Source organism: Meles meles, chromosome 1, assembly GCF_922984935.1.
Source record: "Meles meles chromosome 1, mMelMel3.1 paternal haplotype, whole genome shotgun sequence".
Classification (NCBI taxonomy): Eukaryota; Metazoa; Chordata; class Mammalia; order Carnivora; family Mustelidae; genus Meles; species Meles meles.
The window spans coordinates 64,656,390-64,675,981 of record NC_060066.1 but is presented as its reverse complement, the minus strand read 5'-3'; the positions used below and the strand labels follow the sequence as shown (position 1 = coordinate 64,675,981).

The following is a 19,592-nucleotide window of genomic DNA, read 5'->3' as shown; positions in this document are numbered from 1 at the left end:
GTTAGTACACAAAAGACTGGTTCTGTCATAGGGAAGAGCCAAACTGGAAGAGTCCACAGTATTCTTTCTAGACTAATTGTCCAAATAAAGGGAGATAGTATAGCAAGTTCAGCTAGAAAAAGCAGTTTATCTGAAGAAAATTTCCAGCCTTCTTCGTATGCTTTGAGTTAAATTCCTCACAGTTTGGGGGTTTTATACGGATTTGATTTTTCCCAAAAGTTTATATTTTAGCTTAAGTAAATATAACTGCCCTATCTCTACAAGTGTCTTATCTATTGAAAAGTCCACAAGCTTGGAAGCATTTGGAAATATTTAAACTATAGCGTATGAATTTATTTTACTTTATTTTATTTAAAGATTTTGCTTATTTATTTGACAAAGAGAAACACAACTAGAGAGGGAACACAGCAGGGGGAGCAGCAGAGGGAAAAACAGGCTTCCTGCTGAGCAGGGAGCCCAATGTGGGGCTGGATCCCAGGACCCAGGGATGTTGACCTGAGCTGAAGGCAGATGCTTAACGACTGAGCACCCAGGCACCCCTAGCATACGAATTTTTCACCAGTGGAAACAATGATTTGGAAAAAATAATATATATATCTGTGATTTCTAAGCATTTAGGGAAATCAGCACTTTATTTCTAGCTTAATTTTTGGTTTGAAATGAACATTCTTTTTATTCTTTCTTTTTTTGAACCCTCTCAAAGTGCTTTGGAGTATACATCACAGTTTTTAGAAAATAAAGTACACTTAATTTTTTTTTGATGTTTTAAACTTTTCATTTCAGTGAGATAGAGAAGTGTCAGAGTTGAATTAGGTCCCAGCAGAGCTTTGCCTATACCAAGCCCCTTGAAGTGACGAACTTTCCTAAGCCCCTGTGGCTTTAGGGTCTTTATATATCAGATTGCTTGAGGATGTCTTGCCCTTAAGTTGTAGTGAAAAACCAGTCAAGTGAGATAATATACGAAGAGTCTTTGAAGTATAAAAAAAGAATGTCCTTGAAAAATTAGAAACAAATGTAAGCTCCATTCACACTTACTTAGTTATCTTATAAACATACATGTTCTCCTAGAATTTATCATTTTATCATATCTCAGAATTTATTTCCAAATGTCTCTGGCTGCAGAGTGTAAAAATATAACTTATTCAAACTAATGAGTTGTTTGACCATTTTGACCACCAATGTTTAGATGAATTTGGGATATATGTTTAATTTGATGTTGAATTTCTATAATTTAAATCTCAGTGATTACTAGTGCCTAGTGAAGGTCTAGTAAAAAGCACAAATAATGGAGAATTTACTAATAATGTACAAGCGAGGTGAGAAAGGCTGTATAGAAACATTGGGAAAAGGACAGGTTAATGATCTATACTCTCCCCATAAAATATTTTTAAGTCCATGTGTTAGATCTTCATACAGATTTATAGAATATGGAATGAGTGACCTTTTTCTTAATCTAACTTTAAGAACATATTTATAAACTAGTAACAGAAATTTTTATCCATTTCTTTTAGTAGTCTATCCTAAGATTTAGTTAGCTATTCCTAGTGGTTATTCGTTTATGTGACTTAAAATCCACTTGAGAGAAATATTGTTGCCTTGAAAAAATTATTTCCTTCAGAGGAGAAAGTTGCCAAACTGACTATCCCATAAATATCAGCTGAGATGGTGGGAAAACAGTAAGGATTTGGTGTTGTTCCCAGGTTTCACTACTCTCCCTGATTCATCTTCCATCATTCTCTTTTTCCTTCCTCTGACTTTTTCAACTTCTCTTCCTCTTTGCCTCTAGGGAGAAGTCTCCAGTGGAGGACAGTCACTGAAAAACTACGCGGAAGAAGTGAGTTTTAAGGTAGCCTTGTAACATAGTCTGAAATCAGTCTGTCATATAGGACGAATATTCACTTGGGATCTCTCCATCTGCTGTAGGGTTTCCAGTCTATAACAATTCACTGGCCATGCCCACAAAACCAGGATAATAAATAACATGTTATCAAAATGTTTTTTCCCTCATTGATAGAGGATGCCTTATAACAAGTCAGTCATCCTGAAAATGAAGGCAAAACTGCACAAACCTAGGGCTATCATATATTTCCACTCACAAACATTTGTTGATATCCTAATAAATGAGAAACATGTGTACATAATAATAAGATATTACATTGCTCTTATGGAAAGAACAATCTGTACCAAAATGACTTTCATTCATGTGATAAATGCTCATCAAGGACATTACTTGTGCAGGCCATTAAGCAAAGTACTCTCTTGACAAATAAAATATATTTGTAGATGTTTGTTGGGAAACCATTTAGACGTCTGGATTTATTTTGGAGATATCCAAGGGTGCTCTGTGTCACAGGATGTGTCTTTGGAGTGTCTGCAAATGGTATTTGAGAACTTACAGATAAATCTGTGGATAGAATCCATAAAACTCGATCTGAAGCCAAACCACAGTGGTCACTAAATTAGGCATCTGAATCAGTTGTAGGTGAAGGGAACTGGGAAATAGTCTGGTGATGATGTTGTGGAAGTACCAAATATTTGGTTTGAATATTGCTCCTCAGAAATAAAGAATCCAGTTCTCTAAATATTTTAGTCTTGTGTGCATGCATCTATTTCCAAACCCAGTTTGAGTGGCCTACGGAATGTGCCACTGAAAATTTATTCAGAACAGTGTACCCACACTTAAATTCACACTTACTTCCAAATACTACTTGGAAAGGAAAATCAGAGTGCCTAGCACCCCTTTAAGTCTCTAACATCTTCTATTTGCATGTTTGGAGGTAGTTCAAGTTTTGTCAAAGGCACATGGAGAAGAGATAATGAAAGGAAATAAACAGGTTGATTGTCTGTGTTCAGGTTAGGAAAATCGAAATATATGGTGTAAAAAAATTGGAGGGTTAGAGCACCAACTTTTAATTTTAGTTTAATCAGTTTGATGCAGAGATTGAGTAGAATATATTAAAGCTATTAATGTTGCCAAAGGAAGGCAGACACTGTTTTCAATGTACACCAGCAGAATTTCTCTTTAGGATTCTGTGGTCGCTGAAGCTCCTGGCTCAGCATTCCTCTGCAGGGAGCCTGATGCAGGGCTTGATCTCAGGACCCTGGGATCATGACCTGAGCAGAAAGCCGATCTTTAACTGACTGAACCTCCCAGGTGCCCTGGAACTTTATAAATAAATCTTATTATAATTTTGTAGTTCTTATCCAGGAAAAAGATCCTTATTTTCTCTGTTATTATGAATGTGCAATCTAAAATACATGTTTTACAGAATTGTGAATGCTTAATGTGAGAACAGGGTTGAGAATTTGTGCCTTTTCATTGGAGGTTCTGGCAGGGCATTGCTGCTCAATGTGGTTCTCTGAGAAGCAACATGGACAATATCTGGGGGATTGGAAGAAACACAAAATCACACCAGATCCAGATAATATAATTTGAATTCTAACAAGATCCCTGTGTGATTCAAAGTACCCTGAAGTTCAAGAAGCACTGTCTTAATGTGTTCTTTCAATGTTAGTTCTAGACAGTGACTACATACATCATGCAAAACCCCCAATTTTTATAATATAGGTAAAGAGGAAAATTCTATTAATACATTTCTGAGTTTTATTTGTTCATTTACTCTAAAAAGCAAAATTTTTGATTGCTTAGGGGTATACAATCTCTCTAAATTATGAAAATCATCACCAACTTTCAGTTTAAGATTACAAGTATGTGCGAACTGCCCATAAACATTTTGGGGGGATTCAGTATCACAGAGGGTTTTTACCTGTTATTGGTTGATGTTTGGATTTTTAACTCTTTTTTTTAAACCAGCAAATGATCATTCTTTACAATAAAACTATAAAAATGACCTTAATTATTGAACTATTATCTCATTACTAGTTGGCTTCTTTCTGTAGATATTAATGCATTTGGTCTTTAGGAAATATATACTCAAATTCTTCTCCATTGAGAACACATTGATAATGTGAGCCATAAAATGATAGTTGCTTTTTTTCCCCCACTTGCGCTCTTATTTCACTTTTGCTCTCTTTCTGCATGTTAGTCGAACCAGCAAACAATAAGGAAAAATATTTATAAATGTTAGAAGCATTGAAGTTAAAACAGTGCTAGCAAACATTTGCTTTTATTTAGTATACACTAAAGTTCAAATAAACCATAGTGTTTACATTTTTAATATATTTAACATTTCTTGTTAAAGTTTATGCAACTCTTTGTAGATCAAAGTCTGGTGGTTTTTTTTTTTTTATTTAGTCTTATAATTTGACAGAATTATAACCACATGACATTAGACAATATTGTTTAGACCTAAATCGAGACTAGAGACAATAGAATCTCCTCTACGAAAGCTAAGATGGAATTTCCATTCTATATCTTCTGGGTTTTAATGTATTATTTTTCCAGGATAGAATTTGTATTATTTTAAAGATTTTATTTATTTATATGAGAGAGAGAGTGACAGAGAGCATGAGCAGGGTAAAGGGCAGAGGGAGAAGCAGACTCCCTGCTAAGCAGGGAGCCTGACGTGGGGCTCAGTTCCAGGACCCCAGGAGAAGGCAGATTCTTAACCAACTAAGACACCCAGGTACCCCTAGAATCGGATTTGTATTTTTACCAAATAAAAAATGAGATATTTTATAATAGTCTACTTTTCCTAATCTTCAAAATCATTCTTACAGCTTAATTTTTTGAAGCAACTATGTGTTTTTCACTTGAAAGACCCTTGATAACTCAGGTAGGCATAACAATTTCATATTGCATAAATTTCAGTTTTGAAATAAAACTAACATTTATTTTTTAAAAAACACATATAATTAAAGGAACTTGTCAAAATCAAGTACCTCCAAACCTTGATTGTCACACCTTTTATAGAGAAGCTAATCCATTTAAAATACCACTTTTTCCAGGTGAATAATTGGAAAGCAGCATACCATACTGGCCAAAAATCCCCTCATCATGGGAAATTTATTAATTTAAATATGTATCAGAATATTTATCAGAATAATATCATTGACTTCAATGGTTGAGAAGCTATAAAGAACTGAAGACTCAAGTTAATGATTTTTTGAAACTTTCTAAAGAGCAATTTAGAAGCAGTTCCCCACAACTTCAGGAAGTTAGCTGGTGAAGACCAGAGGCAGCATACACAGGAGTGTGAACTAACTCAAGGTGTCAAGAGGCAGCTTCGCAGCCTGTAAGTGTGTCAGACAGGAAGAAAAGCATGCTAAGCAAGCAGGCCTTTTCCAAATCTGTTGGAGCCGGTTTTGCCAGATGTACCATCTGAACTGGAAAAGGGATGGATTCTAGACAACAAAATATCTTCAAATCACTTCTCGTGCCAGGCTTGGCCCATCTTGTTTCTCCTGTATTGTACTATTTGTGTGCTCACTACTGTCATGAAATTCCTCCCAACCCTACTTCCTATAAAAAATAAGACATAATTAAATTTTTATCATAAACAGAGATTTTCTTTTCAAAAATTGATGTTACTATTTAATGATATGGTTTTATTCCCTTAAGAAACAAGGAAACAAGGAATTTTGTCAAGAAAATCCTATTTTGTCTTTGACATTCCTCAAGAACTAATACAGGTTGTTAAAGCATAAACAATATTTTAAAAAGGTATAATCATGGCTCTTGTACAGATATAAAATGAACATGTATCAAAGATTTATTGAACTCACTAATTAGTAAGGGAACCAGTAAAGTATTACAACCAGTTCAAGGGAGAATTTAAATCCTCTCTTAAATAAGGAATGCTGAAATGAAGTTATGAAGAGAGGCAAAAACCAGCAAAACTGACCCATATCCATAGGGTAATAATAATAAATTACATTCAAATGGATACAATGTAGGACTAGAATCATTTGCACTGATAAGACACTGATAAGTGTCTATGAATTATGTAGTTATTGAACAGTTCAACATCAATGAAAGACCCAGAGTCTCCACAGAATCAGGTAACAGGGAGGATGTACTGGAAAAAGATAGTTTTTCATTGTGTATACCCATAATCTTTCATCCATTTCAAAGTTTTACAATTTTATCCCACAATTTCCTTGAGAGAAGTCACCAAATGAAATGAATTAGGATATAAAATGGAGCATGATCCCCGTGCACAGTAGAGTATAGCAAATTTGTCAGATAAATTTATTTTAGCATTTTGAATTTATTTTGTAGTATTCTTCAAATCTACCATTTACTTCTAACTTCATTATTGCCTTTTCTCTTGTCTTTTCCCAAATTCTATTAGTTCAAACTTACAGCTTCTTAAATTTATTACTCCCCTTTTCTTATGTTTTAATTTCCCTTTTACAATTCCCTAAAGAAATGGGCAGTAGAAGTATAATTTACTAAAAAATTATGGATTTCAGTCTGATAATATAAGGAATTTCATTAGCAAATACAAAAAGAAAGGTATTTTCAAACTTTACAGCCATACCTTGGAGATATTGTGACTTTAGTTCCAGAACACTACAATAAAGCGAATATTGCAATAAAGTGGGCCAATGAATATTTTGGTTTCACAGTGCATATAAAAATTATGTGTATACTATATTAGAGTCTATTAAATGTGCAATAGCTTTGAGTCTAAAAATGTACATATTTTAATTTAAAAACACCTTATTAGTAAAAAATACTAACCATAATCTGAGCTTTCAGCAACTCATAGTCACTGATTATGGGTCTCCATAACAAATACAATAATCATGAAAAAGTTTGAAATATTGAGAGAATTAGCAAAACGTGACACAGAGACATGAAGTGAGCAAGGGCTATTGGGAAAATGGCGCTGATAGACTTGCTAAAGGCAGGGCTGCCATAAAACTTCAATTTGTAAAACAAAACAACACAAAACAAAACAAAACAAATACAGTGTCTGAAGCATGATAAAATTAAGTATGCCTGTATTGAGTAAGTAAGTTATTATATATGGAGAAATTCATTTTAATGGAAGTATAGGCTTAATTCTTTGTCAGTAGAAGCAGTCTATTAAATGTATCTGAAGAGGAGGGTAATTTTGTTTTGCTTTACATTGGACATGCTTCAGGGATTTTTATTTTATAGGGATCCTATGGTTATAGAAGTAAAATGAAAGTGATTAATCTTTTTTGAAAGATAGAAGACTTTGTGCATTATTTTAGTATTGAACCAAAGGGAGAGAAATATCTGTTGATCAAAATTGAAGTAGCCAATGGTGAAAGTTTAAGCAGGGCAACCTTTTTTTTCTCTAAACACACTGAACTTCCATGACCACAGATGACATAAATCACTGATTGATTGCGTTTAGAGAATCCAAAAATAGGCTGTCCATGTGGAATAACAATACTGCTGAAGTTTATAAAGCACTTATTCTGTTGGCAGATAAAATGATATGTTGATACAGGGCTAGCAACTGTGTTCCATGTGATGCATGTCACTATTTCTCACCACTCCTCGTCCTTGGATGTTTACATACTTCTGGTGAAAGTGTTTTAGAAAAAGGATGAATGGCATTTCTTCTAAAAGCAACCCAAGAGCTTACTCTTGGGGCTTTGAAATAGTTTGTACTAGGCTCAAATTTAGTTTAATATTCCTGTAGAAAAATTTTTGAATAAGTTGGCAAAGATGAACATGTCAGCTCTTGTTTTTAAAAAATATTCAAGATTTCAGCTTCTTGACCTCATCAAAAAGGTTTACGAGCTCAAGTTTGAACATACATTTTATTGCCTGTAGGTATTGATGAAGCAAACAGGTGCATTATATTACTAATTGTATTTAAGGGAAAAACGAAGTAAAGCATTAAAATGATCTATTAAGAGTAATAGTTGTACTATCTACAATTCCAACAACTCAGCATTTTAAAGTTCTTTCCAAACTACATGTTTTACTGAGCTCATATTCCATTTTGTACTTTACATAATTTGCAATAAACAAAAGAATAACTGGATGCTTATTATCTGTTCAGGAGTAAAGCCATTAAAACTGGAAACCAGTCAGTAGGATTGCTTAGTATTCTGAACCATTGTGGGGAAAAAGTAACACAAATGACTTATTAGCTTTATCTTTTCTTATGTAAACAGGTTTTAGTATTTGGGCCCCAAAGGTAAATAACCAAAATACTTTTTAAATTAAAAACATTTTTCATGGTTACTTTAAAATTTTATGTTTTAAATGAGTAAGATTTACTTATTTTGATTTTAACTTATAAAACTAAAAAGGCTATTTTTCATAGTTCTTTTTTAAACACCAGAGATCATGTGTTCCATTTTTGATAAATTGCAGGAAGGTGATTTTCTTCTCTGTTAAACGAAAATTTCAGAATTATATTTCTGCTGTCCTCTATACTGCTATGGAGTTTTACATCTAAGACTTTTTTTTTGCATTTATGCTGTTTCTTTAGTCATGGCCCTGCAAGACCAAACCTAATAATTGATCAATTTGAGAAAAAAAATAAGTTAATCTAAAAATAAACACTGATTTATATGTAAAGAGTGTATTCCAGGATTGACTATTTTTATTTTTTCTTTGCTAACTTTCCTTACAATAGCCCTTCTAGTGTCTCACACATTCTACTGGCTGTCTAAAGAATCTAGACCTAGAAATTTGTCACTTGTGAAATACTAGAGATCATCCTACCCAGTACCTTTACCCCATTCCATCACAAGAGAAGTGACATGCCCTAAATTAACCACAGAAAAACAAACAAACAGGAAACTGTGACTCTCAACCCCTGAGGCAAGGACTTTTCACTGCAAATCCTATCTCTCATATGACAGAAATGTAAGTTTTGGTTTTGTTTTTATCTTTTCTAGTGTTATTGAGAAGAAATACTTCACTATGTAAGTTTAAGATGGTTTGGTTTACATATGTTATGAAATGATTATCACAAGAGGTTTTGTTAACATCCATCATCTCATACAGATACAATTTAAAAAAAAAGTTCTCCTTGTGATGAAAACTCTTAGGATCTATTTTTTGGAATTTAAGTTTTAATCTGATTAACAGACTATTTTCGAGTTGCTGGTGCTAAAAAAAATGTGCTTTTATTTTAAAATTGCAAGTCACTTAATAATACTGTTTTGATTATTTTAACTTTTTAAATAAACCTTTTTATTTTAGAACAGTTTTAGGTTTATAGAATTATTGACAAGGTAGTACAGAGAATTCCTATAGACCTCTCATCCAGTTTTAATTGCCATTAATACCTTAGTATGATGTATTTGTCACTATTACTAAACCAATATTGATACATTATTAGTAACTAAATCCATATTGTATTCAAGTTTCCTCAGGTTTTTTTCCAGTGCGATTTTTCTGTCCCAAGACCCCATCCAAGTCATCATATTACATTTCGTAGTTTTATCTTTAGGCTTTTCTTGGTTGTGACAATTTCTCAGACTTCCCTTGTGTTTGATAATGGTAAGAGTTTTGAAGAGTATTGGGTGTCTATTTTGTTGATTGTTCTTCAGTTGAGATTATATATTTTTCTTGTAGTTAGACTGGAATGATGTATTTTGAGGAGGAAAACCATAGAGGTCAGATTCCATTTTCATCATATCCTACCAAGGGCATATATGACCAACATGAATCGTTGCTATTGATGTTGACCTTAATCATTTGGCTTTTAGTGGAGTTTGTCAGGTTTCTCCATGGTAAAGTTACTCTTTTTTGCCCTCTCTTTCCATATTGCACTCTGGTAGAAAGTCACTCTACATAGTGTGTACTTAAGGATTGGGAAATTATTCTCCACCTCCTTTGGGGCAGAGTATCTATACAAATTATTTGAAATCCTTCTGTGTGGTATATTTATCTGTTCTTACCCACTAATTTATTTAGTCAGTCATTTATTTTTATCAGAATGGACTCACAGGTATTTATTTTATGTTGCATATTAACCCAGTACTACCTCATTTATTTTATTGTATAAATTGTGCTAACTTTGGCCATTGGTAGATTTTTCAGTTGGTTCCTTTAATCCTTTGATATATCCCTCATTATGTGTATGTGAGAGAGAGTTTGCATGTGTGCATGTATGTGTGTGCGTGCATGTGTGAACACTTTCTTGCTTTCTGGCACTACAAGATGCTTCAGGTTTATCTTGTATCTTTCCTGCCCCAGTTCTAGAATGAGTCATTTCTTCAAGAGCTCTTGTTCTTTCATTGGAGAATGGTATTAGGAACCAAGATCTGGGTGATAGTTTTGTTCATTGTTATTAGGATGTCATTGCTTTAAGCTCTCTCAGCTGCCAGAGCAGATAGATGTATGTGTATATAGTAACCTATGTATAATAAATATCCATAAATACTTCTGTATTAGCCTTTTGTATATTTAGTAAGCTAAATATGAGTTCATACTAATGTCTCCAATTCTAATACATTACACATGAATCACTCTAGCTTTGCTCTCTGTTAACTCCCACTTAAACAGTGAAATATTTGGCTCCCAGCATCTGTCATCCATTTATTTCATTGTTCGATTTCAGTATGTAAGTATAGTAGTTTCAGAATTGTTAACATGTATGTACATAGGGAACAATTTATCAATTAGTATACAGTAATTGTGCACAGTTCTTTTTGGTTTTGCTTTTATAGATGCCACTCGTTTACAAAGTTACTTAGGTTAGAACCTTAGTCCCCCACCACCTTCAATTACGTTTCATACATCTGTAATGTATCTAGATCACTTCTTAGCATTTTGCCTTCCATCTTGTGATCCCCCAACCTTCTAATTGACTTCTTTCATTTGCATACACTAAGTTTTACACTGTTGTGTGAAGTTCTATAGATTTTGACAAATCCTAGTGCTTTGTATTTACCATTATATAAAATTTTTTCACTTCCTTAAAATACCCCTCTGGTTCACCTATTCAATCTCCTATTCCCCTCCCAAACAACTGAAAAGTTGTAACTTTTTGAAACTCTATATTAGAACTAAATATCTCCAGAGGTAACTGTCACAATCAAGGGATAGTAAATAGGATGTTTTTCTCATACAAGAATCATTTCAAGCAAAGTGGACATTCAATACTTGGTAATATCATCTTTCTTAGAAAATCAGGAATTGTGGACACTTATTTTTAGCTTGTTAGTATTAATCTGAACAAAATGAACAAAATACCTCAAGTTGGAGAAAAATATTATTGAAAGGGGAAAGACAATAGATTTGAGACATCAAAGCAATAAATTGAGAGGTCATACTGGTTTTGTTTGAAAATTTCAAAATTATATTTGAAAAGATTTCCTTATATCAAAGCTCAATAAATTTGAAATTTAGAGGTGACGAAAGTTATGCATGCCCTTAGGGACTTCCCACATTATTTTTGAAGCAGGAGAATATGAAAAGGCAATTAGTATGCAGTAACAATTACGTTGGCATATTTTAGTATATGTGCTGCCGAAGCGAGCACAATTACGTTGGCATAATAGCCACATAAAGGAATAGAGCAGTAATTCTGTCTTCTGCAAGGAAGGCTTTCAGTAGAGATGACATCTAAACCTTGGGAGAAGTGCGTTCATGTTTGAGACAGATAAATAAATGTAGGCAGGAATTATAGCATGTGAAAACATCTTGGCATGTCAGACAGAATGACCAACTTGAGAACTGCCAGTTAAGTGTATTTGGAGTGGAAGTGTTAGTTGAGGAGGGATGGAGATGGAAGTGAGGTATATCAGGGTAGACAAGTATGGATCATAAGGGGCCTTGAGTTTAGATTTTATCCTGAGAATTATGAAGCCCCTGGAAGATTATGAAATGGTAATAAGTACATTATATGGCTTCTAAAAAGCCCACTCTGGCAGGAAACTGGTGGGAAGAATTAGGAAGGAACCTGACCCTAGAAAACATCCTAGATGGCTATCACTGCAATCAGGGTGGGAGAGAATGAGGGTCCGCTTTAGGGCAACGACAGAAAGCATAGAGCAAGAAGGAAGTATGAGGAATATCTTAACAAAAATAAGGAAGTGAGAAGAGGAAGAAGGCAGTGAAATTAGTACTGAGAGGTAAAGTTGAGAATGTTCTGTAAATCCTACTAATCTTTTATTCTCATTAAAAGGAGTTTGAAACTTTGATAGCAAACAGGCACATTTTGTGCAATTTTATATTGAATATTTCATTGTTATATTTCTATGCATGCTTGCCAATTTCCATAAAAATATTAGTTCAGGAAGGAACAGAGTCTAGATATTTCCTCTTATTAAGACATTAAATCTTATTAAAAGGGGAATATAAAAAATGAGTTCAGAGTTTATGGCATGACTTTGACATGAAAATGGATTTAAACTTATAACTCTTCTCTGTTGTGAGGAAATTCTTCTTCTTCTTCTTCTTCTTTTTTTTTTTTTGGACATGTAATTCATAGAGACTAAAGTGTTCACCCATGTTGGTATTCATGATATCCATCTAGAGTTTAATCCAGAATGAACTCTTTTTTTGGTAGGATGAATCCTTAAAGCAATTGCAAGTAGTTCATCAGCCGTGGATCTTGCCAAGTGACACAGAAAGTGAAGGAGTAGAAGCAGAACAAGATAAACGTGAGTAGACATTGCTATTTATTGACAAATTGCTCTTAGCCAAAGGAAATTCACAACAAAGGTATTTCCCTTTCACAACATTAAACGCCTGCAAAAAATCCAGGCTTGTTTAGGCAGACCATGAAAAGATAGGCTCTACTTCAGGTTAAATCTTGAGTTACTCATGTTTTCATGGTGGTGTAAACTAACTTTGCAAAGAAGGGTAGGTAACACCTCAAAAGAAGGAATTATTCTTTCTGAAGACCAGCACAGAATGTCCGTTTGGAATGTGAATCTTCTATAAATATTGTGGAATTAGATCCGTGATAAATGTTAAAGCATGGGAGAATCATCTCATAATTTATTATATGTGAAATTATCACTATTGGTTAAATGAATAAGTACATGAATATAGAAACTCTCACAAGCTCACAAAACAAATTTATATTATAGTATTTAAGAGAAATAGAATATATAACTCTTGATTTAAGTCTTTAGATTATAATCATCACAAAGGATGGATTACTCTGCTTTGGCATGACACAGTGCATGCTTCCCAGGGGTTTACTGACATTGTCAGATATATGGGCTCAGCAAACCAGATGACAGATTGGAGTCTGGACTGTATAGAAATAACATTTAAAAAAAAATACCAAAATTTACTTTTTAAATCAACGGTAGCCTGCAGAGAGAAATAAAAATTGTAAATGGTAAAGTAGCTCTCATGATAATTGGTGTGAAGTGATTAATCGAAGATTCCCCTAAGCCATAGCTACTAGGAAGACCTACTATGTTACGCAGCTAACATTATGATTCCTCACCCAGGGGGATCCAGGAAATTGCTGTTCTAGGTTAAAAGGCATTTAAAAATATTCTTATCCCATTTCCATAGCTGTAGGCTTATGTGGTCAGAGACAACAACCAGGAGAGGGACAAAAGGCAGAGCACTCAGGTCAGAGGAGGCATAGAGCTGATGTGTCACTTGGCTGGCACATTCAGAAAACGAGAATAACTTGGTGACATTTTACAGATTCTCTTGGAGGGAAACAACACTTTCTTCAGACAACAGCTGATAAAGACTCACAAAGTGAGCTGTACTTTAAGCAAGTACAAAAATAGAGAGAATATTTTAAAGATGTTCAATGCAAGGGATCCTGAGTAAAATGGTCTAGGAAAAGAGCAGCATGGGATACAAAGAAGGGACTCCCCCAAGTAAGAAAGAATTAATAGTGACCCAAAACTTTATGAAAACAAATGCAAACCCTCTTATACTCTCTCCTTACTCTCCACACATTTAAATATACATGAACATTCATTCTACACTTTGGATTCAATCATTTCTACCAAATTCTTTTGAAGCTTTCATAAATTTTGTGTTTAAAAAAAAAGGCTTCAGGTAATGTATATGTGTATTCAATAAATACAATATATATAATTTTACTCTATCAGAATCAACACATAGGTACCCAGAGTGAGCAAGTCAAGGTAAACAGCATCCTTATAGGATGCACGGTGTGTTAATTCTGTGAGTGTCCTATAACTTATAATGAACTAAAACTTAAAAGCAAGAACAGAATAGATCAAACTAATGTATTTAATCCATGTGCAAATTTAGACTTATTGATCCCTTAAATCCAATGCCTCTAATAAATATTAAAATCCAAAAAATAGCTTAATAATGCAAAGGAGATTAAAAAATCCCTAAAACTTTCTTTAACCCTTGTCCTCTAATCATATTGCCTTTCTGCATATACTTTCACAAGATTTTGATAAGTTGTAATAATTTCCTCTTCCACTAGGATGCAGTTTTTGAGAGAAGGTATTTGTTTATATATTGACATATACAATAAGACCTCAATAAATATCAGAATAATGAATGAATATATTTTTCTGATTCTTTCTAATTCATTTATCAAGACAGAACTATAAACAAATAAAATAAATAATAATTGTGATTAATTGTCATAAAAAATATTTGTAGTTTTTAAAATTTTAATATTGGATTTATAGTTTAGCCATGGGTTTTGCCATATGGTCTATCAATCACTCTAAAAAAGGCCATTCTTGAACTCTCCTAGCCTAGACCTAGAACCAAAAATATTTGATTTCAGCAATGGTGTACTTGGAGGTGACCCTTGACAATGGTAAACTGTTTGAAATAAAATCAGGTTTTAAAAATAATTATGTAGTAATAAGAGCCATCTGGAAATGGAATGCTAGCTAGTATTGTAGCCAAGCTCATAGCACAGAGATGCAAATATTTTTCAAGAATGGCATCCAACATTCAGGTGCTGGGACAACTGTAAAATGGAGCAAACCACGGAGACACTATCATCTCCACATATACTTGTACTCAATGCATGTGGTGTGTCAAACAGCTGGCAAGATATGTATAGATTGTCTACCTCTTGATTTTCTCAGTGAAAGAAAATTAATGACATAAATAAATGTGAACCCAACATCTGATTTAGAGTCTAGAGGCTTGTATATTAGAAATTTATGAGTGAGGAAAAGGACAAGATTCATCATTCCAACAGTAACACCTGTTTCTTGAGTCAGCTTTCTATAAATTATACCTAGATAATTTTGCAGAATTTTCTCATTTCTCCTGAGACAAAATTATCATAGCAGAAAGTTTCCAAATAATGTGAGGATCTTTGTAGTAGTGCATATTTCTTATTGCATCATTTTAAAATAAGACAGCTCAAATAAGCTTTATAAAAGACACCTTTTAGGAAAAGATATTTTGAGTCATTAAATGCGAAGCTTTAAAAACTTTTATTGTAAATAAGATAAGCAGAACCCCTTAATTAAGTAGATTTTTTTCTTTATTCTGCTTTTGTTTAAAAGTATAAATCACAATTTTAAAAAAGGTCATGTTAGGAGTATGTTTGTTTGCAATCTCTCAGATTATATTGTGAAGTCATTAAATACTCATATTACAGATATTTCAGTCTACTGGGGTACTGTTTGATGCTTGTATTCCTGGCTTCATTCAGACCTATTGAATCAGAATCTGCATGAGACTCTGAATTCTGCATTTTTAATAAGCCACTCAGGTGAACCTTGATTATTCTAAAGATTGAGAACTACTGGAATGAGAAGGCCAATGAACCAGAGGGTTGTGTTTTCAGAATTGTCTCCATAATGTTATTAGATTTTAGACCTAATTTCTCTAGGCTGATTTTCCTATCTGTAAGTTAAATTTGGATGTAAAATGTGAGAATGGAGAAAGAAGGCTGAAATTTGAAGGAATAAATGTGGAATGAAATTGAGTATAGGCTCTCCAGTTGGTAGGCTCAACATATACCTGGACAAATAGCTGATAAAGCTCTGGGTTTTTCCTGAGCAGATGCATGGTACTATACATATGGGTGGACTTCTAGATCCTCAGGGATTCATCAGATCTTTTGAAAGCTTCTTTTGGGCATCTCATCCATGAGGTTTTCTTTTATTTATTTATTTATTTTTTTATTATTAATTATTAATTTTATTTTTTTGTAAACCTTTTTTGCCCCAATTGGTATCACTGCCTCAGGCACCTGCTATGTAAAACTGTTGCTTCTAATTGTTTTTGCTAATGTTCTCATTGATTTTTAGAGGAACAGATTTTTGGACATCCCTATACCCACATTCCAGAAGTGCTTCTCCTCTCCTATTTTTCCTGATTTCATCAGCTTAGTTTTCTCTTTGTTTGAATAGGAGTATGATATCTTTATAATGGGCTATAGAACAAGATAACATCTGTTTCTTAAGTCCTAATTTCATGATAAGTTATTAAAACAATTTTGTAGTAAAATAAGTTTTGGGACTTTATACATAACATTATATTTGAGAATCTCTCGTTATAAGATATACTAACGATACAACAACTTTTCAAGAGGAGCAAAAAGAGTTCTACACTTTTAAATGAACACATCAAGTGTAATTATCATCTTGGCTTAAAAGGAGAGAAATTATTGTCTATTGTTACTTGAACACATGCTATACAGTCTTTTCTAGAAGTCGCTGGGTGGTTCTGCAGCAAGATCTGCTTGCCTGTGTACAGTCCAGCATTTTTTGCCTCTTGAGTTCTTTGTGCAGAATGCTTATCTTCTGTTTTCAGAATGCCTATTAACTGCTAGAGAACAAATGTTCTAGGAGTTAAGGAAGTGCTAATCTAATCCAATCTTCTCAAACTCAATTCTCTTAATTTAATGAAGCTGATTCTCTAAGAGATTATAGGCTTGTTCATGTCACCTAGTTAGTAGCAGATGCCAGGAGTAGAATCAAGAGTTCTTGTTTGGGCCCAGTGATGTTTACTCTTACTGCTTCATTCTTTATTTATGACTTCACTTTGTTCCCATTACCACAGGGTGACACAGTTTATGTTGTCACTCTTCAGAGCCAAAGTGCTTGAGGCAGTAAATGAGGCTACCGGATTCTCCTGTGCACTCAGGATGTGGTGTGCCCTTTGTTTTCCTTAATCACACCTCACCTTACTTTTTTCCAGGTAGCCTCCCAAATTTGTATTTGAACAGTGCTTGAGGCAGTAGTGTTATTGTACCACAGCTGATTATTTTACCAAGCCCAAGACAAGGTACTAACACCATATCACAGGAGAGAGTAGAAGAGGAAGTGTTACAGGCAGTAGAATATAGATAACACAAAGACTGAAATGAGTTAATAGCCAATTGCAGATAGGTGTCAGAGCTTCATGAGACTTGGAACTCAGAGTTTAATATTAGGGTTGTGGCATCGGAAATAGGGATTAGAAATATATACCTCAGGAACTAAATGAGACAGGACTTCAGTACTTTGTTCTTATTTTAAAGGTCAACTGGATTATCCTCCACAATATGTGTGTTTGTAGAGAAAAGACATACACACTTTGGAAACAACCAAGAATAATTAATAATAATAGTAGTAGTAATATAATAAAAATAGAACAAGAATAACTATAGAGATGAGCTCTAAATATAAAAAAGACAAAAACTTCTGGCAACCTGTTTCAGGTTATTTTTGAAGACTAAAAGAAATCTTGAGGATTTTTAATCTCACTTTTCATATTAAATCTTCTACGAGTGTTCAGAAAATTCTAAAGATTCTCCTAAAAAATTCAGGGCATCTGAACTCATACCAGGCAATAAATCCTATAAAATAAGCATTTGCATGTTTGGTGTCTGTTATCTTCATAAACATTTAGGGATTTATTTTCAATAAATAAATGTAAACATAAGTTAATAATTACTGTTAATTATCTGTTACAAGCAAAACAGACTAATGTCAAGATGTAATTTTCCATTATAATAGTGATTGTAGAGAATTATTTTGGCTTTAAACAAGTTTTTGCAATTTGTAAAGGCCAAATGTCTCTGAATAATTCATGTGGCATTCTTACTTTGAAATGTTTCCCATGTCTGTGATAAAACCTGATATTATGAATGGTTCAATTGATTTCTAACCTCCTAGAAAAAAATTAAAGGGTAATATTTAATAACATATAGAACTTAATCTCACCAAATAAACTATCACTAAGTGTAAATGGAAAAATGTGTCAGATTGCTCTGCAATATATAAAGTTACATGCTTCAGAATAGATACAAAGCTTACCTGCTTTATTTATTGACATTTCCTAATCATATGCAATAATAGTAGTCAGAACATTTCATAACAAGTACCAGAGAAGGCTGTATTTAAACAACAGAACAGTTCTTTTGTGATGCAGAATTCTTTGGATTAGAATCTTGTATGGAGTTGAATTCTTTAAAACCGAAAATGGAGATACATGGTCCAGTTTTTGGTTATTTAAAAAAATCAAAGTTATAAATGAGTAGCATATGTTTTTAATCCTTTCGCCAAACACTTTTTGTTTGTCTTGGAATATTCTTACATTTGCTCTAGGTATAGCCTGAAATGACAAGATATAATCATGAAAACAAGATGAAGAGAAGTCAAGTTCATTCTCTAACCTTGACAGATTTAGCTTATAGGCAGTCTTATATTAGATGGGATGTATCTTTCACAAATGAGAAGCATGTATTGACCGGCTCTGGGTGAAATCTATTTGTTCTCCATGAATTTTGTTCTGTATATTTTCAGTACTTATAAGGACTTCAGCATATTCACACTGGACAAACTGTTTCCATAATTTTCTGTGACTTGTTTTGTAACATTGACCTGCTTCACCTTCACAAATTAAGCAGACCTGGACATTTGTGTCCCAAACCAGGATTTTTTTTTAGTTAAGATTCTCCCATATGTCATATCTCCATAGACCAGTTTACCTCCTTAGAATCTCCTTAGAATCATGTTTATGAATCTTAAAATTCAATACACATTAATGAGAAGCTGCTCTGTGTTGGGCTTTATGGCATGGGATATACAAAAACAGCAACAACAAAAAGGTTATGATCTCTTTTCCCTAGTAAGTTAAAGACAAGTGCATAAGCATTTGTAGCATAAGGTATACTATTCCTTAAGAGATAAATAGAATGTTAAGGAAGCCAAAGGAAGGAAATATCACTTGAAGTTGGCAGTAGGAACATGTAATTGGAGCGATCTTAATGAAGAAATGGTGTTTGAACTAAGAGATGGGTAAGCTTTTGAAGTACAAAGATGGACAAGAATGTCATCTGATCAAGAATAACACATGGGCAAAAACACAAATGTAGGAAGAGCATTGGTTATGTTTTGTGGCCCAGGGAACTAACAATTCATACTTCTAGGGAAAAGCATTAGACACAGGGAGTCAGAGAGAAATAAGTCTGGAAAGATAAGTCATGAAAAGAACACAGAGGGTGCAAATTATAAGGATAAAAAATGTGAATTGATAAACAGTAGAGAAATCTTTACATAGGGAGCAACTCTGATGAGAACATTCATATACATAGCTTTGGGGTAACATTAACACAAATGATGAGGAAGACCCAGTGTTTGGCTATTTACATATTTTTTACCTTGATGAGAGGAAAACTAATTTTGAAACTACCTGTACTTCAGTGCTATTTCAAGCAGAAATCATCATCTCCCTAAGACATGCCATTTTTAAAAGACTTATAAAATAAAGTGATGGTATATGTGTGCAATGGAATAAAAGTCAGCCATAAAAAAGAATGAAA

General features: G+C 33.6%; 1 protein-coding gene across 1 annotated transcript in view; it reads left to right on the top strand.

The window, feature by feature from the left end:
* The window catches only part of LOC123944633 (uncharacterized protein C8orf34-like), an 89,527-nt gene that overhangs the window by 54,040 nt on the left and 15,895 nt on the right, over nt 1-19,592 (top strand). The window contains exons 4-5 of the mRNA XM_046009941.1: nt 1,787-1,834; nt 12,420-12,513. Coding sequence (XP_045865897.1) covers nt 1,787-1,834; nt 12,420-12,513 — 142 coding nt within the window. The remainder of the gene's footprint in view (nt 1-1,786; nt 1,835-12,419; nt 12,514-19,592) is intronic.